This window comes from Sebastes umbrosus, chromosome 19, assembly GCF_015220745.1.
Source record: "Sebastes umbrosus isolate fSebUmb1 chromosome 19, fSebUmb1.pri, whole genome shotgun sequence".
Lineage (NCBI taxonomy): Eukaryota > Metazoa > Chordata > Actinopteri > Perciformes > Sebastidae > Sebastes > Sebastes umbrosus.
The window spans coordinates 14,116,906-14,142,192 of NC_051287.1; the positions used below are offsets into that span (position 1 = coordinate 14,116,906).

The 25,287-nt window shown below is 39.7% G+C and overlaps 1 protein-coding gene across 2 annotated transcripts in view; it reads right to left on the reverse strand.

Annotated features, from left to right (window-relative positions):
- arhgap24 (Rho GTPase activating protein 24) overlaps positions 1–25,287 on the reverse strand; it is a 78,180-nt gene that overhangs the window by 47,099 nt on the left and 5,794 nt on the right. Inside the window, exons 1-3 of one of the 2 annotated variants that reach the window (XM_037753000.1) lie at positions 20,906–20,990; positions 16,771–16,995; positions 1,121–1,208 (exon numbers count right to left, since the gene is read on the reverse strand). In XM_037753000.1, the coding sequence (XP_037608928.1) occupies positions 1,121–1,208; positions 16,771–16,995; positions 20,906–20,962 (370 nt within the window). In that variant the 5' untranslated portion in view covers positions 20,963–20,990. Of the gene's footprint in view, positions 1–1,120; positions 1,209–16,770; positions 16,996–20,905; positions 20,991–25,287 lie in introns of those variants that run through there. The other variant, XM_037753001.1, reaches the window with a different exon arrangement.

The window sequence follows — 25,287 nt, forward strand, 5'->3', positions numbered from 1 at the left end:
TGCATTTCATCAAAAAGTAGAACTGTCTGTGAAAACAATATTCGGTTGTACCGTCTGCTTCTCACTGCTGTTGAGATGTTGTGTGCATTCAAATGACACAAGCGTCACGCACGTGCAGAAACTGACACTTGAAGAAAGAGGAGCATGTTTTGGAGCTACTTCACAGCTGTGAATGATGGTTGAGGGTATAGTTTGTGCTTTTGTTTTGTTATTTGCACTAAAAAAAGTTTTTAAAACATTCATTGTTCTCAACAAATAAATGTTTATTAAAAAAGAACAGTTTCTCATGTTTGCACATTCAATTAACAATAATAAAAAAAATCATATTTTTGTTATTTGCGTTAAAGATGTCCTGTGTTTTAACATGCATGTAATAAGTAATTAATAGTTGAAAGCAACATGAAAGTACATAAGCCGTTTTTAACTTATAAAAGGTATTGGTATCAATGTCAGCGATTCTGGCCCTGTATTACTTGGTATCGGATCGGAACCAAATTATGTGGTATCGCCCACCCCTAATAAACAGCGGTTATATGGGATGTTATATCACTGTAAAACCAAAACTTGATGTTTTTACATTTCGTTTTTAAAATTTGTATGGATTTAACAAACATTTTTTTTCTCTTTGTACAGTCAGGCTAGCTATTTCCCCTGTTTCCAGCCTTTAAACTAAGCTAAGCTCAGCTAAACTAATCACCTGCTGGCTAAAGCTTCATATTTAATGTTCAGATATGAGAGTGGCATCAATCTTCTCATCTAATATAACTCTCGGCAAGAGAGTGAATGAGCATTTTTCCCACAAAAACTATTCCTCTAAAGAGAACAGTATATATATATCAAAGCATATTAAAGTCCATAATTTTATAACTCTATAACTCTTCTTATATGCAATCCCAGTAAACAACAGGCAACACCGCAAGTGCCATTGAAAGCAGCATATAAAATCAGTAACTCTCTAATTCTTCTCACAGAGTTTAAGACTTCACCCCAAATGTATTTCCTGCAGACAAGAGTGATCAAAACCATGTGTTTTTTTGTTCCTTCTCCAGCCGACATTGCTATCATCATTTTGACCTGAGTAAAGATAAAAAGTGATTAAATTGCTCTCATCTTTTCCTACCTGGAATGACCTCGAAGAGAAATTTCCCCGCTTCATCGCCGCTGGTTGGATGCTCTGAAACTTTGTTTCCAGGTAAGAAAATGGCTCCCTGTGGAGAACAAAGAGCAGACTGATCAGATGCAATAATATCCCAAACAGAGTATTTGGGTTAAAACATTTAGGACTAAATGCTGACTCAATGACTGTCTTAGTAAATCTGTGAAGTTAGTAAATAGTAAGGAATATTCAATAAGATTAGTCACTTTTTTTCTTACACATTCACATCACAGTCATGTTAAAATTGCCCCTAGATTAATACCACACAGTCCACATTTGATTCATATAACTGCACATTTGCCATTCTCTTTGCACAACCTTTCCGTCTGTTCTCACAGACCAACACAGGAAAACATATGTTTGAAGCACTGACATGATTATCAGAGGATTTTTTGCATTGTCATGTGTACTATGAGCATCTCTGCCGCCTGACAAGGTGGTGCATATGTCCCCAGGGACGGGTCTGGATGATGGAGCTGAGCTGTTATAAAATGTGTCAAAGCAGCAGCATTATAGTGGATCAACATCTCTCTGCCTCGGCTCTGTCCACAATGATACATCATCTGTGTGACAGTGAAGGCCAGAGATTGTCTGCTTTAAATAGCAGGAGCATCAGCTTTTTCTACAGTCGACCTCTCAGTGACCTTACTGTCGAGACTTCCTGTCTGTTAGAAAGGCTGTGGGGCAGATCTGTGTGTCTAGTCTTCTGTGTCTAGGCAGCGCTGATCAAATATGAATCAATATTATGTTACGTTAATCCCTATTTCTCTCCTCAAATGTTTTCAGAAACATCTTGTCGTGCACTGTTTAGCTGTAAAATGGCAGCCAATGTTGAGATCACTTGAGGAAATACCAAGCACCGCCCACCAGCCGGAGCACAGCCAATAGGAACGCTCACTTTCTGAAATGACCTGTGATTGGTCAAAGTCTCCCGTTTTGCCCAATGATGCCAAATAAATGTTGCCTTCTTAAGCTTTAAAGGGAAGATTTGCCACATTTTATGTGGATGTCCAATCAGAGGTTATAGTAAATTTAGTCATTTGAAGTAATAAATTCCTCAGTGCATGCAATAACGACTGAGAAATCAAAGTTCCTTCTGCTTGCATGTGAGCTTCTGACACCCGGAGGATCCCCGCTGGCCACATTGTCTTGCACTGCTGATGCAGCCACAACCTCTCTCCTCTTTATTTTCTTAAGCCGTATACTCTGGCTCGAATAAATACGGCTGAATATCCAAAGAAGTTCTGTTTTTGAGCGGCGTCTAGAGCACGGAGACTAGAAATCCAAGCTGAAACAGCCTGTAGTTCTCGCATCCAACTACGTCACTGTCACGTCAAATGACGGCGCTGGATGCAGGAAGAACAACAGATTTTTTTTCAGCTTTCTCTGTCAATATAGCAGCACCGAGGAATTCATCGCTTCAATCGACTACATTGACCATCAACTCTGATTGGACATCCACATAAAAGGTGGCAGATTCAACCTTTAAGTACTTTTTCTTCACTCCATTTGAGAAGCAAATTCTCACTCCTCTACATGTTTTTTGACAGCTACAATAGTTAAATAGTCATGAGATACTTTGCTGATTAACATTTTACCCACAAAACATATGACCACCTTATGAAATATGATACATCATTATTGATTAAATTACCCAGCAAGATATAAAGTAGTTCAAATTAGCTCCACATCAACCAGCTGCAGCATTAACATGCTGATTACATGTTAATAAACTGGTACTTTTTACTTTTACTTTTGATCATTTTGCTGATAATACTGCATTTTTATGTAAGTGAAATTATGAATGCCAGACTTTTAATTGTGACGGAGTAAAAGTGTTTTTTTTTTTATTGTGGTATTGCTGCTTTTAACCGGCATAATTGATTAATTAATCATTAAAACGATTAATAGAAATATTAATTCATTTTTAAATGCATTTATTCAAGCAAAAATGCTAAAAACTCTCTGATTCCAACTGCTCAAATGTGAGTATTTGGTTGTTTTCGCAAACTGAAGATTTTTGGGTTTTAGGCTGTTGGTTGGACAAACCAAGCAATTTGAATGTGTCATTTGTTTAATGTTTTCTAACATTTTATGTGCTAAACAATCTATCAATTAGTTGAAATAAAATGATTGTCTGATTGGTCGATAATGAAACTAATCATTAGTTGCAACCCTGTTGAAGTGATGGATCTGAGAGTTAGTGAAAGACAACATATTTTAAACTGGATACGCATCACACGCAGCAATTTGGTAACATTACCAAGTAAATTACCAAATTTAATCCTACGAGAATTACAAAGTAGTTCACTTAGTCTTCCCCTAATAACGGTGACTAAAAAAAGGACACATCCACATCCAGCTGCAGGTTGACCCTTTATGCATTCAAACTGTGACTTTTCACTTGATTAACATCTCAGACATCAGTGCCACAACGCAGCATCTGACAGTCATTAGAGTGCCCTCTATCTGGGGTTCATGTTAACACAGACAAGATGTGCAACGGTGACAGCATCAGTATTAAGGACCCACACACATTAACAGGATCTAAGGGGAGTCAGTTTCCTTCCTGCGGAGAGGGAGAACTCTTTAATGAGCCATAACTGTGACAACCAGGAAGTAGAAACCCTACCTGAGGCCCTTAGATGAAGTGCTTTAAAGGGGGTTATAAAGACGGGACAGACACGCTCCGAATTGGAGGAATGAGGCAGAGAAAGCTCGTTTGATGTGGTTGTCAGACAGCTCGGCTTCGGTATCTCGGGATTAAAAGTGTACACAGATCTTTTTTATCATGTACTGATTCCAGGGAAACAGGAGATGACTTAAATGAATTGTGCGTGGGTGGGAGAGACTTCAAAAATATGGACTGTATGTTTTCTTAAAAAAGAAGAAAGTGTAGTCCCTTCATATTGCAAAAACCACAACACCACTGATATTCCTCCCCTCTGTTTCTAAGCCACAGCCACACTTTCCATACTGACATCCTCCCTGGTGGCCTGTTGTTTGCTGCAGACAAACCCAACCACAGACAGAATAATATTTACCAAGCAAAGAGAACGGTAGCCCGGCCCAACCCCTATTCTCGGGTGTTCTCTGCATTTTTATATTGTCTTTAACAAGGATGAGGTCATTTTTTTTGGAAACGGAGTAATGACACGAACCCACTTATCTTTTGTTCTCCACCAAAAAAGCTCTACACAAACACCCACATATGGGACAGAAGAGGCTCAGAGGAATCTGTGCGAGGGAAAGCGACAGCAGGAGGCTCAGGTTTGTAAGCAGCAGCGCAGCCTGTCAGGGGGGCTGTTTCTGAGGCCGTGTCCAACTCTATGCTCCAAATGAAATCACATTTGGAGTGCTTTCTCAGACTGCAAGCAAATACCAGAATACTGAGTGTGACTCTGTTCAATTAGTTTAGTCTGACCAGCCTGCACACACTGCAGCAATAAATAACAAATGCAACGCCCTTTTTGGTCATAAACCAGACATTTTACGTCCAGTTTGTTTGGAGTATATTGACAGTTACAGGGTGAATGCAATAGTGTGCCTCATTGTTCCCAGCAGCCTTGGATGCTTCATTAATTACCCCTTAGGTCAGATTGGCTTTGTCAATAAAATGGTAGGAAGACACAGTGACATGACATATGCAACCATGTCTCCTACAAAATTACTTTCCCATATACCACTGTTTAGTAAAAAAACATCATGATTAAAATAAGTGAACGTTGACTTTTAGGTTCACACGGGACATGAACAGGAAAATCCCCATCCACCACCCTGACCTCCTCCCTACGGCGCGGTCTGTCATTAGAAACGTATTTGAGATACGTCGAAACCAAACGTAATCCGTGACAAAATATGTTTTCCTTGAAACGTAATTCATAATGCAGTTTGGTTATACATGAATGTAACTTTTAGGAGACAGGGCTGACATGTGATAGGCTATCCGCAGTTAATGTCTGCATCTTTAATGAGTTAATACCATTAACATTGTGTCTTCTGCATGATAAAGAAGATCGGGCTTAAAGTCTCGCGGGAATTAGCAGCTGGTTTGGTCGGCTGACCAGTCGCCCCAAAGAGCTAATCCAGTCAGATACCTTAGCTAATCTATCGGACAACTTCCTGTGTTTACCTTCAGTTGCAGCCAAAGACTTAAGAAGTGGAGGTAGTCACCGTGACGTCACCCATTGGTTTGTGGACTGCCGTTTTGAGCCTAGAGTTCGGCATTTTGGCCAATGGCATCTTAGTTTTTGGCGTCGCCATTTGATTTTTTGCAACCAGAAGTGACACGAGAGGTTGGTAATAAGATTAAAATAAGATACATTTTTCAATGACCAAAATGTTACAATTAACTTTGATGAACTGACAACACAACGGACATCTCCCAGACCGGACAACGTCGTGGTAGCGACCTGTCAATCACAAGGTAGCCCCGCCCTAAAGCATCCCCTGCTTTATGGTCTATTTGACTCTAAATGGGACCATAATTTACTAAATGAACATCATGCTGTATTGAAGAAGACTTGAAACTAGCGATTGTGACCATAAACTCATGTTTACAATGTTTACTGAGGTAATAAATCAAGTGAGAAGTAGGCTCATTATCTCATAGACTTCTATACAATCAGACTACTTTTTACAACCAGAGGAGTCGCCCCCTGCTGGCTATTAGAAAGAATGCAAGTTTAAGGCACTTTTCAGACCCGGAGGTTACCCAAAATTGAAGTTTTGCTCATCCAGCATATATGTAGCAACATCAGTCATTATTATCATTTATTTGGAGTCATGTTTCTGGCCACCTGATGAATGTCCAATATTCACTCTCCTTTAGGCTCTGTTTTTTTGGTCTCCACCAACTCCTGAAGGAAATATCTCGCTTTAGCTGCTAAATGCTACTGTTCATCAGCTAGTTGCTAACTTTGTCTGAACCTTTTGTGCAGAGCAAGTAGTGTACAACGGGTTTTTGAGCTTTAACTCTGAAAACAACAGCCTGCTACACTAGAAAATGACACCACGAGAGCAGTGAGAGTGAACCAAAACAGTAAAATTGTAGCTCAGAAATGCATGAGCTGCAGAATGAGTGATGAAGTTCATCATTATCAGCCATATAGGTAGTCATGTGATCCATTGTTAATATAAAAATATTGATTATAGCCGCTTTGAGAATAAAAATGATTACACCACTGTAATTTTTCATGGAGACGTGAAACAAATGAATCAATATGAAGTTTAAGTTAAAGATAACAATGGTTTGTTAAATAATGATCTGGTTTGATGAATGACTGTATAGGGAACAGGATACATGGCACGATAATGAAATACGGAGCGATATATTGCGGAGCAGAAATTGATTTCAGATTGCAAACAGATAAACGCTCACACTGAAGTCAATTAAGCAGAAGTTATTGGTGTAACAGGTCGTTTAAGTGCTCATTAAACCTTGGCCGGCTGATCAGCGGCCCTTTTATCCAATAATTACTGTTCTCCAGCGTCAGTGACCTCTCAGACACAGGAAGTCAAACTCAGTAGGAGACCTATATTTTTGGCCTGTGTGGACTAGTAAATGTGTAAGTGCATCGGTCTGTCTACATGTTTTATTCTTTTCACTACCTGAATCTCCACCTTTACTCTGTAGGACCTGTCTATTCAAGTGGCAAAGAGTTACTAACGGTTGTTCTGCTCTGACCGCTCGACTGAGTCCATCAATCCAATAAATGTCATCATTATTTCACAGTTATAAAACAGGGGGCTGTGATCTTCAGCTCTGACTGGTTGAGCCTCGTTCAAAAGCCACAGTAAAATATTCAGTAAACCTGCAGCTGCGACTGCACAACATTCACTAAAATATTAATATGCAAGTCAAACGCAATAGGGTGCGAAAAGTAGACGACTTCTCCATTAATTTTTATTTACTTTGTGGATTAACTGTGGGTGAATGATGTGAGAAGTTAGACACGATAAACCAGGAGAAGATGATGATACAGATAAGACTGAAATTAACAAAAGGGGGAATTAAAAAATTGGGAAAATCACAAAACAAGGCTCTAATCATTAAGCAGAGTACGTGAAATGTTTGATAAAAACAGTGAGTGGAAGATATGGCTTTTAAAGCAGTAAGAAAAGAAGAATGGACAGGTAACGGGCATATTACAACTTCGAGTTGAGTCGACTTTATGACGATCACACAATCTCCGTCACTAAAAACAAACACGACACTGGACCTTCTAGCAAATGACTGTGTGTAATGTGCAACAAAATCTAGGACAGAGAGCTATAGAGGCAGACAACAAGGACAACAATGGTCTGCTTCTTTGACTCACACAGCAAATCCATCAAAAACTACAAGATCCCTAAGACAAAAAACAGCAAAAAGCCTACGGTGATTTATGTGCAAGCAGCTGGAAAACCCACGGTATCCTGTCACTTTCTTGCAGGAATACCTGTCACTGCTGCTGCTGCTGCCTGCCTGATGCAGAGACCTTTTATCTTCATCCAGCTCCCATATACAGTATAAAGTTACTTAAAATATCCTCTGCCTAAACTCGTACTGCTATCTGAGCTTTTTCAAATCATGAAATGTAAGGAAAGATACGATAAAGAGAATAAAAATGCCAAAGCAATTACTCTGAAATCTTATAAAAAATAAAGTGATAGACATTTAAGTGTACAGAGTCCTCTGTAAAAAATATAAAACCTTAAGAGAAGAAGAATGTAATAACTTGTAGTTTTCACTACCTTTCTCTGCCCCAATTCATAAAAAACATTAGATGATTTTTGACCTTGTGAGACACTCACGCTCCTATTTTGACATGCTTCAAACTAAAATATTACTACACTGTATGGACAAGTATCAAAAATGTACACTCTAATAATGCACTGACTCTCTCACTAACAAAGGTTCCTCCTCTGCAGTGCAAGAATGTCTCTCAATGTCAATTTAACCTTATTAAATATATACGTGATGTCTTTATTTAACCTTGTTAAATGTATACTATATATAAGTAATGTCTTTATTTAACCTTATTAAAGTCAGAGTGCCCCCTTGACTTTGTGTTTTATCTTCTTCTAAGGCCGATAATAAACAAAACATGTTCAGATACGAAGCGCTGTGTCATTGTAGGGGCATACTGTATCATACTGCATACTGATGGTGATTAGTCTTATGTTGTGCGATAATCTGTGACCAACGTAAGAGGTTTTTGTTTAATCAAAAATACTGTGACATTTAAAGCTTCAGTAGGCAACATGTTTTGCCATCATTAGGCAAAAATTCCATAATAACTTTTCAGCATATTGTAATTCAAGTGTTCAGACAGAAAGCTAGACTTCTGCACCTCCTCATGGCTCAGTTTTCAGGCTTTAAAAAACAACTAAATCGTTATATGATGCTGTAGGGAGAACAAAGAGCAGAAAAATTGCTGGTGAGAAAGCCAAAAATATGAGCCTAAACACAATGAGTCGGGTCGCCTTTCTCATACAAGTTGTCATGTGATCCAGTGTTAAAATAAAAATATTGATTATTAGGGGTGGGGGAAAAAATTGATACAGCATAGTATATCAATAGTCAACCTCAACGTCAACGTCAAGCTTGAACTTTTTATTTTAACAATCTGACGGCCGCTATTCTGTCTTTCAGAGGTTGTAGCGGGCTCAGTCTTAAAGCTAGAGTGAAGGAACCATATGGTATTATATAAAAGTAGAAAACCTAATGAATCCATTGGTACCCACCATGTCATGTTAGCTTGTCGGGAAGGAGGCTAAATAACGCTCCCAAATGTACGCTAAATTTGGGCGAGGAAAAACTGGCATGGCCGTTTTCAAAGGGGTCCCTTGACCTCTGACCACAAGATACTGTATGTGAATGAAAACTCTGAGATGAGCAGAGTAAAAACTGTGTCTTATTAGATAAAACAGATGTTGACAAACTGCATAATTTGCAGTTGAAAAAGGGTAATAAACCGCGATATATCTTATCACAAAATGTTTCAAATCTCAATAAGATCGTATTGTTACTTAAGTATCGTGATAATTTCATATCGTGGGGCCTCTGGTGATTCCCATCCATATTGATTATAGCCACTTGAGTTCAATTTCACAAAACATTAACCGACACTTGGGTTTAACACACGTAGCCATTGGAAAGTGAAGTACTTTAAGTCAGACATGGTCTGCCCGGGGATACCAATTGTTATGTGTGAAGAATTCTGATGCGATTACATAAACAGCTCCTGCACCAGCTGCATACTCACTTCTTGCGAGGAAATGTGCTCCCCCACTTGCACAAATGCCCCTTACACCTGCACATACCTCAAATTTATAGTAGCAGTACCCTGTTACCACCTAAGGTATTGAGGGCAGAGAAAGTGCTCAGAAAACTGTACCTGCAGGAACTTGTTGTGAGTCCAGTGAGAGACTTTTCCATCCATCAATACAAAGCTCATTAGACATGCAGTCACCATACAGGGAATAGTCTCTGTATTTAGTGTGCGCACTAGGAATACTGACAGCCAGAACTGTCTTGATTAATTATATTCTTGCTCTAATGTATTAATCCTGCTGAAGAAAGTGCCTGTGCCCAACTATTATAGTCAAACTAAAGTAATAATGTCAGGAATAAGAGAAGATGCAGTATTTGGCTTTTAGTTTGTCACTCGTGCTGACTTTTGTGACCCAGTCATGCGCATAACTTAATGTAACACTTGTATGTAAAGCCTGTGTTTGGATCTGTAACCAGAAGATGATGTCAGGCGTGCGTTTAATGACGTACACGAGACGGTGTTTGGATGATGTCCACATTATTGTCCACATTCCTCTGACATTCAAGTCAGATTACGCCTGGATGTGATGTGAATCAATGCAATCTTCACACCTCGTAAGTACACATACAAGTATACATGGTACCGTAAAAGTCACAAGTGTAACCGTCGTCTGGGTTCGTCAGTGTCAAAAGTGACTACAGAGCTGCTGCAGCAGCGAAGGTCAGACAAATGGTGCAGTGTTAAAGTTTCGTCAAAACAGCAGCGAGAAGACACGGTCATGCAGTATGAATAATTACAGAACCACAGTGGCATTTTATTTACTCCCGCTAAATGCCAAGGTCAAACGGTTTCCAGCTCAAGCAGGGAAAACAAAGGATTTTCAGTGCATTATTGCACTGTTGCATTATTGATTTAAATGCAATTTCTCATTAAAGTACTTTCCTTCAGATCATTTTGTCTGAGTTCAGACGCGGCCCCCTCGTGCTATGAATGTTAATCCGCTAACTTGTAAGACTTGTTGTGGCTCGAATCCTAATGACCTAATCACATTTTAATGTGTCTTTCATTTCCTCATACATTACAATATCATAAAATTGCTTTAATGTATTCATTCACAATTCTCTCATTCATTCATAATGTTACCTCGCTAACTTCACTGGAATACAGATTCAATGCTAAGTGGTTTAAATTACAATAATCATACCATTTCACCCACTAAATGAATACTGTCTTTGTTTATGGGCTCATCCAGATGAAATCTGAGTGCATGAGTGTGTATGTGTGTGAGAGAGAGAGAGAGAATGTGAGTTAGTACATGCATGCTTGTGCGTGCATACATCTCCGTGGGCGAGTTAGGGCAGGCAGATGGCATGTTGACGCTAAGCCCACACGTGCCGTACCCTACGCATGCTTTTTGGTGACCCTTCACCTCCAGCTGACTCCCATTCTTCACATGCCACGCGTTCTTCAGAGAGGTTTGGCCCGACTGTATGGGACACAACATGGTCCCCTGTATTGACAATAATAATACCCTCTTTCTAATAATGTTATCTACAAACATCAGAATTCCTCTGAGCAGAGAAATCTCATGTTATTTCTGGATAAAGTTGTGAAGTGGTAGTATTGCTTCCTTTATTTTCTGAGGACCAGTGCAGTACAGTATGTTTACTATTGCACATACGATCACACAAAAGGTGGACACAACAACATAATGAACACCAGCAACCCAATATAACCTGTTGTTCTGCTCCCTATTGGCAGGAATTTGGAAGTGCTTCTAAAACAACACAAACGACCATTAGAAAAACAGTTCATATGAGCATTTTCTGGTTAGGTTAAAGCGGCTAAAATCAATATTTTTATAATAACAAAGGATCAAACAGCTAACAACGTTAGTAGTGACAAACCCACAGTTATCACCTGGCTCTCTTAGATACCGTTACTGTCTTGGTTCACTCCTAACCACTCTCATAGCATCGTTTTCGGAGGCAGTAGACAGCCGTTTTCAACAATAAAAGCAATAAAAACCCACTCTATGCTACTTGCCCGACACCAAATGGCAGACAGACAGTTAGCAACTAGCTAGTGAACATAGTCGAGTATTTATCTGCTAAAAAGACGGATATTTCCCTCATGAGTTGGTGGAGACCAAAAACAGAACTAAACCTAGACTTGACTTAAATTCACCAGGTGGCCAGAAACACGGCTCCAGACGAATGCTAATGTTACACTTTATCTGCTGGACGTGTTAATAAACAACTGTATGCTAACATTTTTGCAGAATCAACTTAAAGCTGTCCTTGTATGTCAGTGTTGTGTTTACAACTTGTTTCTTCTGCCCCCAAGTGGCTAAAAACAAATCCGTTATTGCAGGTTTAATGACTTGAAACCACTTGGTTAGGGTTAAGGAAAGATTGTATACGGGGTTAAAAGGAACCAATTTTAAGTGTGGCAAGACCAAAAGAGGTCGCTTGTCAAAAATGTGGCATTGGTGTTTAAATATGCAACGTATTAACTTACAATGGTTCGTATGATAGCTTACGAAAAGTTAATCTTCATGTTTCGTGTTTTCCTATGAATGTCCAGCAACACGTGTCAATTTCCACTCGTTACATGCATACAGTCTTTTCAAAATAAATGTCTTCACAGGAAACAACTTAGTTAAGTTTAGGCAACAAAACTATTTAGTTAGTAGTTTAGAAAAAGATCGTACTTTGGGTTAAAATAACCCTGGAAGTTATGTGTTTTTTGACCCCCCCCCATCCACCCCAACCTCCTCCCTACGCAGCATCTGTCGCTCTTTATATTTCCTGGTTCACGATTACGTGGATTACATATGAATTGATTTTGTGGGATATATACAAATTACAGTGCATTACTTTTCGTAGGTATAACTACAAACTGTGTTTGTGAGAACAGCCTGAAATATGTGACTGTTCATGTATAATCAGTCCAAGCTTCGTTGGCGTCTGTTTCCATAGGCAACAGAGAGAGGCAGATGTTCCTGCTCCCACTGAGGAAGCAGCAATTAGGCTAATGTGACAAGTAACAAATGGAGACTTCACAGAACGTGAGAGAATTAATTAATGGCTGAACTAAATGTGGCTTCACACGCCTGCATTTTGTGGCTCAGGACAGGGAGATTTAACTCCACTGCACACACTCCCAAGTTAAGAGCTGTATCTTGGTCCACTGATCTTGAACGTCAGTGTTAGGAACAACTTCAGCTCTCTCTCCTATTTGCCCTACATGTGTTCTTCCTTTCGGGACGTCGGAAACTCCAGACTTATTAGTATTGTAGTTATCTTGTATTCTGTTAGGTACTGTGTCTTGTTAGGGTGCTGTTTTTGTGCTATATCCATGCTGCTCTGCTTTGGAGGTCACAAAGATTTAAGGACTTTGAACACACTGCTCTGTGCCTGACCTAGTTTTATAGAAATTTCCCATTCTCTGCAAAAAGTAGCAGTTCTAGGTACCTGACATTTGTCTCAGAAGTAGGAAAGAATAGACAAAACATCAGAGAGTAGCTGAAGTTGTAGGAACATTAATGAATAATATTTCTGGGTGAGTAAATATAGATGGCATGACTATTTCAAAAGGGAAACAAATTATTTCCTGTCATTGTCTGTAAATTATTATGACAAACTGCTCCACAGCTTTTTGCATCATTCCCTCAGGATATTCACAGCACACCAAGAACTAAAGCTAAAACTGTTGGTGCTCCTGTTTTAAGAAGCAGAGCTACCCAGAAATAGCAGTGAAGAGTATCTCCTCTCCCTGTATCTGGCCGGTGGCCCACCTTCAGGTCTGGAGCTTTAACCTTCAGAGACTCCTGCTGCTGGTGTGGCTTGGGTTTGGCTGAGCTGAGCGTGCTGGGATATCAGCCAGACAACGATGTGTGGGTAGAGGAGCAGAATGAAGATTTCAATTGTGCTCAAGTTTCCTCTGGAAAAAGAGGATATTGTTTTGGGTGGAATATACCGTATATTAGGAATGGTTGGAGTCCTGAGTTTATTTTTTTGTGCAGACAAAGAACAGAGCTTCTGGTGTGAAACAGCTGGCTTCTACAACTGCAAAAGAGTAACACTCCATGGGAAATAACTGAGTAGTTACTAGTAAATGAGTAAGGGACTAATCAGGACATAATAAAAAGCTAACTATCTGATTTTGAATAACTCTGAATCAGTGGGCAAACTCCGTTTCATAAAAGTGAATCCAATGCGGAAGTGCCTTAAACTTGCATTCTTTCTAATAGCCAGCAGGGGGCGACTCCTCTGGTTGCAAAAAGAAGTCTGATTGTATAGAAGTCTATGAGAAAATGAGCCTATACTTCTCACTTGATTTATTACCTCAGTAAACATTGTAAACATGAGTTTATGGTCTCAATCACTAGTTTCAAGTCTTCTTCAATACAGCATGATGTTCATTTTAATAAATTATGGTGCCATTTAGAGTCAAATACACCATTGCAGGGGATGCTTTAGGGGCGGGGTTACCTTGTGATTGACAGGTCGCTACCACAGCGTTGTCCGGTCTGGGGGTTGTCTGTGTTTTCGTCTTACAACTTTAACCCTTTCACTGTGTGTTTTCAGTTCATGAAAGTTAAATATAAGCTTTTGGGTGCTTAGAAATTGTAATTACTAATTGTTGTACTTAGCTCCACCCTCTCGTCTCACTTCTGGTTGCAAAAAACACGATTGCGACGGCCAAAATGCCGAACTTGAGGCTTCAAAACGGCAGTCCACAAACCAATGGGTGACATCACGGTGACTACGTCCACTTGTTATATTTACAGTCTATGTGTCTGAATCAGAGATTATGTAACTTGTGAGCAGACTCCTAGACATCTGTGAATCTGCGTACTGACCAATCTCATAATCAGCTGTCAGCCCTTATTTTAGCATAAAGACTTGAATTTGGGGAAACAGCTTGCCTGGCTCCATTCTAAGGTAAAAAAAAAAAGAAAAGAAAAGAAGGGAAGCCTAATATTTCTCCTCCTTGTATTCCTTTAATATCACTTGTAATTTGTATTCAGTAGTCCCTGGCTACCTGACACTCAATACCAGCAAACTGATCCCTGTACAGCCCTAAAACAGAAGTAACATAAATCAATGACAGATCCTAATTTCTCTGTATCCCAGTTGTCAGTTCAGCTTCACCACAGACAGTTTGTTACAAACATGCAAAGCCTTATTGAACTAACATTGTAAGATTAATCATTTATCCTTTCTCTTCCACATGTCAGTGTTTTTTTCTTTGTAATGAGAATGAAAAGTCTGTCCGTCTGCCTCTTTGTTCAGTCTAAACATGCTCAGTGAGAGAGGCTGCCTGGTTACAGTAACGTTAGAGACGGCCTTATTGTCTGCATCACTCATTGTCTCCTCTTCTTCTTTGTGTGTTGGCTTCAGGGACAACAAGCTCAAACAGTCAAAACAACTGATTTGAATCAGTCGGATCTTGTTATCTCATTTGGCTGTGAGATGCATCTGCTCTGTGGACCCCATGTGTGTTAATTTCAAGTGATGGGCAAATCAGTTTTTCAACTTTCTCACATAGATTTAAAAAAAAAAAATAAAATCTACACAATATAACATAATTACAGGAACTGAAGCTTTAAATAGAGACAGGTGGTCCTTTGGTTTGCAAAAGTACAGCAGAGTCATTTTTCATTCATAGAAGTAAGTCAGGAAAGTGGGACGTTAGCCAACCACTTGAAGATTAACCGGAATGCATTCTGGGCTTTGGCAAGTGGTTTGAATAAGATACAGTATATAAAACCTTCAAGCTCTGTATTATTTATCTTTAAATAAAAAAAAAAAAAAATTGCACAATAGTTTTTATTTCATTCATATATTTTAGTTTTTAGCCATTTTTCTCATAATAATCACCTTTTGCTAAAATAACTGTATTTCTCTATGTATTTTTTTCTCATGAAATCCAGGATATAGAGATCTGTAATAGGAGGGAGGGACTCTGACTGGATATACAGAGGATTATTCAACCCAGTCGCCAGGAAACATTTTTGGCATTGTACATTTCTGCAAACAAGTGAGTATAACAAGCTGAGAAAGTCCTCTAAGGGCGGGTGGGAGTATGTGGTATACGGATCAACCAAACACTGGACTTTCACCCAGGAGACCATTGTTCATGTCCAGTGGTGAAACCAAAAGTCAAAGTTGACTTTACGCTTGTAACGTAACGTCACGTAAGAAAGTCCGTTAAGGGCGGTTGTTATTTATTGCCGCTGGTTACATTGTTACGGTTGTTACGTTACGTTATTATTTTAACACAACCATGATGTTTTTTTCTAACCTTAACCAAGTAGTTGTGTTGCCTAAACCAAAGCAATAGGCCCCTTCCACAGCAGCCGTTTTGACATGTCATAGCAGGGTAAACACAGATGTAATTGAAAACATTAATCATGGTCTTATTTTATTTTAGTGTGTCACAGCCATTCCAGTGAGCCTGATCCATCACCTCAATGGATCAGGTTCATAATTAATGTTATCAATTACACCTGTGTTTACCATGCAATGTGAAAGGGGTCAATCGCTTCAGAACGGTAACCACGTGGCATTGTGCGTTTCTACCAGCGTGATACGAGGCTGATATGAAACATATTTTTGGTTCAGAAACATCGACATTTAACGTATTCTGTGGTTTGCAGAAACATAAAATTTAGGTTTACTTTACCAGCTAAAAAAGCTAAAATATGTCGGAGTCCAAACTATCTGTCATGAGGCTGAATTGTGATTGATAGCTCATACAGATTATTTTATAGCGTGCAGAGAATGATAAGCGCTGTGACAAGAGCTGTGTGTCCGGATGTGACCTCTTGTGCCTCTTGTGTCTCTGTGTGCCAATGAGCAGGCATGCTTAACTTGTTCCAAATCAATTAACCTGATTAGGAACAGGTGCAGCAGCTGACACAACGAGTGGGAACCAAATAATTCCCAAATATTTCTACCAGCAACGTGCAGCTCCCTGATCTCAGCTGTTCATGGTCAATGTCTGCAAGTTCATCGTCTTTTTACTGAGCTAAGAAGTGAGTCGACTGCTGGAATCACATCCAACTCGCCAGCTTGATCAGCTCAGAAGAGATTAAATTGATTTGTTGATGTAGCTGACAACAGTACATAGTTGTATAGCAGCCAAAACTCAATGATTGGTTTTGGTGTAATTCCATTTACTTAGTTCTGGTATTTGATAATGCACAATGGATTAATGTGAACATTTATAGTACTAATACAAGTTCCTGCATGATTAAAGGGACTTGGCGTCTAATCATTTCTGTCACTAAGAGACACAGCAGTCCATGAAATTTGTGTGATGCCATTATTTCAAAATCAGCCTTACCAGGGCCTTGGTCTCCTCCTCGTCTTTGTAATAGTGGAGCTGGTCCCCTCGCAGAACAAACCAGCGACTGTGCCAAGTCTTGACAAAACCTCCTTGCTTCCTGAGCCACCCGCACCTGATGACAGTCGGCCGTCCCTGCCTCTGGATCTCTGTGCTGGCCTGACCTCCACTGCGCTGGGGACTGCTGTGGGACACACACTGCTCGTCCATTGCAGCAACTCTTATCTGCAAAACAGTTTGAATCTTTTTTAGATTTGCAGAGTTCCAAGTAGGAAAAAAGGTACAAAATAAATACATTCTGCAACATATTACAAACAGATGCTGCAGAAATCATGAATGCAATCTCTTTTCAAACTCGGTACGGGTATTTACAACAGAAAATATGACACAAACTACTCATTCAGTTCATTTAATGAAAAACATTTTCTTCCATTAGAGTAGGTGGATCATACCGACTTTTCAAATGTCATTTTCAGTTCTGACAAAATGCCTCACCTGTCTTTCTCGAAACCTCAGCAAATAACATCTAAACTATCTGCGTGGCTGGATACTACTTGAGGTATAATGTGATTTGGAGGAATGTTAAAGGGTTGTTTAGTGTTGTGTGAGTGCAAGGAGACACGAGCAGAAGGGGATGTGTGGGAGGAGGAATTCATAAACCAGATAACAAGACCACAGGCCAAACCTCTAATCTCTTATTAGATCTCTTATCTTGTGTCGGCCACCTACACATGTTGGCCCGCCAGTCTCTCGTCTCTGTGTAACGTTTTGACTCTCAGTCTCTTTGAAACCTCTATCTTTTTAACTGTTTTTAAGTTTTAATATGACCTAATCCTTTATTATTCAAGTGAATAAATCTGATCTGGAGTCTGTACCACAGGCACAGCTTGTGTTGGTTCAGGGGGCTCACTGAAACCCCAAGTGGCCGTGGCCAATAGACACAGAACTAATGATTTATTGTAAATTTTAATAATATTGAACTTATTGTGTCTTCTTATTGACAGAATAACAAATCAACAATAAGAAGATAGATTTGTGGTCTTTTTATTTACTTATAATAACATCGGACACTCTGAATCTGTTAATTAAATCATTTCTGTTACGTCATGTAAACAAACCACGTACCTATCAGCTTAGCTCCAGATCTGATCAGAGATGTAGTCACTTAAAAGATGGATGATATTTGCTAGCTTCCTACGTTTGTACTTTTTTTAAACAGAAAACACATGTTTTATAATGTGATATTTACTGGAAATGACAAACAATAGAGCAAACAGCAAATAGGAAGCTTTCAGGCGATCTCCAGCCAGCTGCCTCCTTATTTAGGTTTTTGTAGTGCAACGAGGAGGTATCGTATAGATAACTCCTCATTTCAACTTTACCAATCAGCCATCTCCTGGTCCATTGTGGCACTTTCAAAGTGAGCGACAGGAATAATTGTAAACAGATCCTGTGACTCCTGTGACATGTTGACGTGTCATACGAAGAATTTCTTCCCACCTGAAACACATGAATACGATTCCCAGACGCAGAATTTTTTTTTTTTTTTAGCCGCACTTTGCTGCTACCTGGTGTGAATTCGGCGTTAATGTATGAGAGGTTGACCTTGACCCTCTGAAGAAAGGGTGGCTCTTCTGCTTCCCCTAAGTTACTTTATGTTTACATACTCATATACAGTCAAATGTGACAAATGTCCTCTGCTGGACCTAAAACGTTCACACACGTCAATACATATAGCCTATATAAAAAAACAACACCACACATGCAATAAATCACTCTACACATATTGTTTCCATGAGTATAATAATAATTTAAACTTGTGACATACTGTATGCTACGACTGCTAAAGACTGCTGCTGTCAGCTTTAAGCATTGCCGTGTTGTCAGTGGCTCTGGCTGGGCTTGCCTTGGTGGAAGTCCAAACAGCCCACAGGTCCAGATGTGGCCCAGATGCAGCCCAGCAGTGGAGCAAGTGCAGCAGGGCTGCTGTTGTGATTTCAAAACTTTCTCTGGTCCCATGCATGCAGTAAGCATGTCCAGTATGCATTTGCATGCACAAACACGCTCACTACTCTGCTCTATGAGAAAATACCAGTTTTCCACTTGTTTTACATCGTGGGGGCCACAACCTACTTATTATGTTTTGTCCATCTCTACTTCATCTTTGCTCCACTTTCATGATGGATCTATGTGGGGGGAAAAAAAGTGGGCAGTGCTCTCGTTTCAACAGCGGTGAAAGCTATCATCTGAGCTATGGAAAATTCTTCACTTTGTGGGAACAGCTAATATTGGAGGGAATAATCTCTGTATCCCTGCTGCTTCCTGCACACTTGATTCTCTTAGCTTAAACAATCTGTAAGGGCGCACACACAACAGCATAAATCACAGTCTATGGTTGATACACCCATCTGTTGATGGAGTCACCTGCTGGTTTGCCAGTCTGGTGCCACAGCCCCTTTATACAATTTCATGCCTCTTGCACAGGGCCTAGTTAACAGCACTGCTGGGACTGGCCTGTGCTGCTACGAAGTGAAATGGTAAATAACTCAGGGGTTTCTTAATGTGAATGACTGGAAACACTATTTAATATTTACATTACACTGTGGTCTAGTCCGGTGGTAATAAATTGCCACATAAATCTAAATCTATAAATCAACAGACAAATGGAAAAAGATGAAAAGTTAGTGGTTATTTGGCCCACGCAGGAACAGCATGATGAATTGTGACCTTTAGAAAATTATTTTTTATGTTCCCACTAAAAGCCAGTTTGTGGGTTCAAGCAGACATACAGACAACAGAATCATGAGGAAATGATGTGTTAACAGCAGCCATAAAGTAATGAATCCTATATTTTATGAACAATAGGAATGAACTGTGGTGTAATAAGCAACTGCTTTCAATCAGGCTTTGGAAGATGACAAACAGGAGGAGACGTATGGTACTTTTTTAGTTTCAATATTGGTCTTTTAACCACACAAGTGGTGTGAGTCGGTCGGTCCATCACTTTGGTCCAAGCTGAAATGGCTTGATACACATATTCATGTTCCCCAGAGGATGAACCCTAATATCTAGAGATTCCTTAACTTGTCCTCTAGCGCCACCATAAGGTTACAGCATAACAATTATAACAGTTTTCAGCCTGAAGTCTGGTGATCAAATGAAACAGCCTGAAAGGCAATATCATTTATCAAACCACTTTGCAAATGCATACCAGTAATATGGATTCCAAAGCTTGTTTTTTTAGATTCAGCAGCCAAAATCGTTAAAAAATGTGGTGAAATACAGAATTGACAGTCATGGATTCTCAGCAACCGCTACCTGAAAAGCTGTTGATCTGATCAAACTACACGGAAGCACCAAAACCGCAAAGTTATATCTAGTGAAGCCCGTCTTGCAAAACAGTGTTGGCCACGGTCGGAGGATGCGGGGGAGACCAGGGCCGGAGTCTCTGCTGTACTCTGCTCCTCTGCCTGCTTGCCTTCACTCAGCTCGCTGCACCTCACGTGCATGCGCGCACACTACACACTGCAGAAGACTTCGTAGCTCTGAGAATATCTAGTGAATGTACAGTGGACGTTTGTGCAGAAATAAATGCTGCAGCTCCTCCAGACCAACAGAGGTTTCCCGTGTCTTATGAAGTGACGGTGCTCCGCAGCGAGAAACGTTATCGTCTCCGACCAAAACTCCGGTGGCTCACCCGTTCCTTCCGACCGCGGTCGGGAGGCTGAAGCAGGAAAAGCCAACACTAGGATCAGCAGTGATTCATGGAGAGACCTTCGTCTGGTCAGCTAACATTACTGCAAAGCAGGTGAAATATAGAGTGATAGTGTGGTTTTAGCTGACGTGTGTCGCCTCACTGTTTTGAGCGATGCTCGTTCATGTCGATTTAGAGCGAGCACAAGCCCGACGCTGACTTTCGTTGACTTAAAGGCCACAGGTGTCGCTGTTAACGAGCATTTCTGATTCTTACAAACAGTCCCTTTAATGGTAAAATTCTTGAGTGGAAAATGATCTTAACATTAATGAATAACTTCAAATGTATATATTACATCACTTAATATAATACCATTTGTAATAACATAACAATTTCCGTTACTACCAACTGACGTGTCAGATTCAACACAATGCTGCTCACCTGTTCTTCAGGTAGGAGTAAGGCTGGTTCACTGGTAGTAGGGGGATGGGGATACATGACTGCATTTGTACTTGGGCCTGGCACCAGACAGGGACAGGGACCACTCATTTAGTATGAATGGCTTACTAAAAGTTTGCCTGCATTGATTAAATGTCGGCTAAAAGATGGGCAAAATGTTAACACTCACAATCTTTCTGGCATAAGGCTAACTAGCTAATGTTTGCAAGCTAATTTCCACCACTCACAGACTACAGTACACACACCTTTTTTGTGAAAAATTGGGTCGCCCTTTCTTTTCTTTCTTTTTGTTTTTGGAAACCAGGTTTTTCTTTCAGAAGCTGAGACACTTGAATAGTTTTCCACTGACACTCCTCACTCTGCTAAACTACCTTCACACCTGGTTAGGGCGTTGGACCGAACCATTTCATGTAAATAGAGGGGGGTGGGCAATACAGTGGCTCTCTGGATGTCTACGTTTTTGCCAAAAACTAGAGAAGAAAAAGAAACGTTTAGTTCTATTACTACACTGTAAAATAAATATTCTATTACTGATGATAGGTTAATAATTTTCTGTTGAAAACAGATTCCCTAATGTCACCAATCCACCCTTCCCTCATGAGCCAGCTAGTAAAGAAAAAAGGCTGCATTTGTTTTAAGTTTTTTGGGTTTTTTTGTTTCAAAACTTCCTTTATTTAAAACAGAGAGATACACAACAATTGTTGAACAAAAACATAAATAAAAAACAAAAACAACTACAAGCCAGGGAGTCCAAACTCCATTCATTTTAAGTCCTTTCAAAGTTCAAATAAAATGTGTTTCCTTTAAAATATTGAAAGACTGCAGTTTTTTTGTTCTTAATATTTTCGAGTAACGAAATTGCTTGAGTTCTACAATAAAACGATGAAAGCAGGGTTTGGAGTCAGACCATTTTGATTTGTGGATACATTTGTTTAGGTTAATACAGGCTACCTAATTTGTGTGACGCAACAACCCAACAAGGGCTAAAGGCAAGGTAGTTGATCTGGTTTTCAAACCTGGATTTTATATGTAGCCATTCTTTTTGCAGACACAAAACCTCCAGGTGATGCCAGATGTGGTTGTAAGCACATTTATGTCTCTGCAAGAACACATCACTACCTGACTGTTTTGTCCATTCAGCACATTGTGTGTCCCTGTTAAACACCTGTGTGTGCAGGTGTGTGTACTGTATCTTTGTGTGTGGCAAGAGTGTGAGCTGTCCCTTGAGCCTCAGTCTCCAAAAATAAGCAGTGGAACCAGATATATAATATTTCCCCAACAAGTAACAACGAGGTTGAAAAAGGAACACATAAAATAAAGAAATACTTTACAAGGCAAATGAAAGATTTCTAGTGCAATCTATTTGAAAACAGATTCCTAAAAATCCTAAAAATGTGTACACGTATGTTACAGTTCAAATTAAGCAAGAGTTGCATTCAAATTGCTGGAGGATAACTAATTTTGGAATGAAACTCTTTATAAAAAAAGTAGGGCTGTCAAAGTTAACGTGGTAATAATGAGTTAACGCAAATTTGTTTTAACGCCACTAACTTCTTTAACGCATTAACGCAACTGACAGTTTTAGAGCTAGAGTGAAGTTACTGGCATCATATGAAACTAAGGAATCCATCTAAATAATGTTCCAAAGTTACACTAAATTTTGTCGAGAAAAAACTGGCATGGCGTTTTCAAAGGGGTCCCTTGACCTCTGACCTCAAGGATCTATGGGTATCCACGAGTCTCCTCTTTACAGATTTGAGTTTGTCATGTTATGATTTGAGCATATTTTGTATGCTAGATGCAGTACCTGTGAGAGTTTCTGGACAATATTTATCATTTTTTTCTATTGTTAATTGATTTCCAATAATAACTACATTTGCATAAAGCAAGCATATTTGCCCATATTTGTAGTGTAAAGTGCTTTGAGTGGTTGGAAGGTGCAAGTCCATTTCCATTTACCACTCTCATGTTGATAAGAGCATTAAATACTTGTCAAATCTCCCTTTAAGGTACAGTACATTTTGAACAGATGAAAAATGTGCGATGAATTTGCGATTCATCGTGATTAACTACGGAGAATCATGCGATTAATCGCGATTACATATATAAAAAGTACACATAGTTAGAAATTGACATGAAGCCCAACTTTCTTCTTTAAGTTTGGTGATGACATCAAGTCTGATCTCTTGAATAACGGCAGTATGATGGAGCATTTCATTTCCAAAGCAGCAATTAACACTCTCTGTTACCATCTGCTCGTGCCTAGTAACACTTGATTCTGTGTCTTGAGTTCAAAAGTATCCCAGAATTTTCTCACAGCTTGTCTGAGAAACTTTGACCGTGCTAAGAAGTCAGTGGGAAGAGACACCCTGACCTTCACTATAAAAAAAAACAACAGTTCAGTAAACACACAGCCACACACACACACACACTTACACATACCGCAAACACTCGAAAGGAAAAACACAGAGATAGTCAGGAATCAGCCCCCTAAGGTTTTGTGGCATGCATGCACTGTAATTTCTTAGCAGGATGCAATATATTTGTGGCTCTGTGGCAGACGAATAAAATGAATAAATTTCACAAGTAAAAGAAAAAAATGGATTCTGCAAGTGGCAGGCTTTAGTATTCTCTGTCTGTCTGTGTCCATCAGTAAAATGGATGCAGAGCCATGCAGGCCATCTCAGGATCAGTGTGTCTGTTAGTGCAATCATAAAATACAACTACTGGACGTGTCTTTAATGATGAAAGCTGTTTTTAGAGCAGCCAGGAAGGGACTGAATTGTACAATAAATCATTTTAAATTGCTTTCTGGGACTCATCTGTTTGACATAAACTGATACTTGTGATGATGATGATTCAAAAAATTGACATGATAAACCGGTTAGGATAATTCAGCATGCAGTGATAACAACCTTTACACATCAGTGAAGTATTTTTCCTCATGTGAAAATGATGTCAGAAGCACCATATGTTGGCTACATCATGAATTCTACCCATACACAGAGGAAATAAGGATATCTAGAAGTTTGACGGGATTGTAAAATCTCTGAAATGTGACACTGCAGAGCTTCTTGTCCGTACAGGACTCGTCTCACGCCGTCACGAGGTTGCTCGTTTTCGGTGCTTGCACAGAGTGTTTGTTCCCCATATGGGAAAGTACTGAAGCTAACAGAAAGCCTGAACTGCTGTTTGACACGTCTTTGTTTGAATTGAGCTGCTTTGGAGGAGGAGGATATTAAGTCTGGCTCATCCTTTGGGAAATTAAAGTTGTGCCAGGGAGGATTTTTTTGGGAGGGGGTAAAAATACAACACAGTTACCTAAATCATACATTTTGGGCTGCAAAGAGAAGAGCATTCAATTCCCATAATTGGGACTTTGCAGACTGTTGCCCAAACTGCGAAACGTTTTGGTGATGGGTAGGGACAGTGGCAGGAAATCTTGTGGGACCACAGGAAGTGGCCGGTCACAACAGCCACAGCGGAGCACTCTGTTGAGAGAAAAGTGCAACAAACTTGGATCTGCTGCTATAAATCAGTGGTTCTCAACTAGGGGACCCTCCCAGGGGTCCTTGATGGTGTTCCAGAGGGTCCCCTGGTAAATGGGTAATGGTTTATTTTCACTATTTAATTCACTAAGTGAGCCCAATGTGAGTAAGATTCATAAAAGTGACTCTGATCATAGGTTTCACTTCCTCCACGGTTATTTCCTCCTTAGAATTCTGATCTTAATCATATTTAACAGCCAAAATCTTCTGAGACGGAGGTCCCTGAAGGTCCCCGAAAAGGGTTGAGAACCACTGCTATCTATCTATCTATCTATCTATCTATCTATCTATCTATCTATCTCATTAAGAGTCATGAGTTGGCTGAAAACGCTGTCTCTGACTGACGCACTCGAGCGTCATCACCAGCTTTTTTCTTGTGTTGTAATGTAGAGCTTAGTCCTAGTCTTATATGAATTATATTGTAAGGGTTAGATCTATTTCATTCTAACATAACCTGGCTGCTTAGCTTACATTGTTCGCACCATATGTTTTAATTTTTAACATTACAAGAGACAAAAAATTTTAAGATGAGGACTAACCAACGTGTTTGGTAAACATACTGTTATCTCGGGTTTGGCTGGGGTTGCTAACCTAAACTCTGATAGCATACTTTCACATAGGATGTGCTCTAGTCATGCAATGCATGCAATGCAATCTATTTGGCTTTGGAAAGTAACACTCAGTTACTACTGTAGCTAGTAAGATGGATTGCAGTTTATTTTAAGGGCAGAAAAACACAGTTTAACCCATATCTTATATGTTTCTCTTGATTGGGTTTTTTGGAAAGACTATAAAGTTTTGCTCTACAGCCCCATG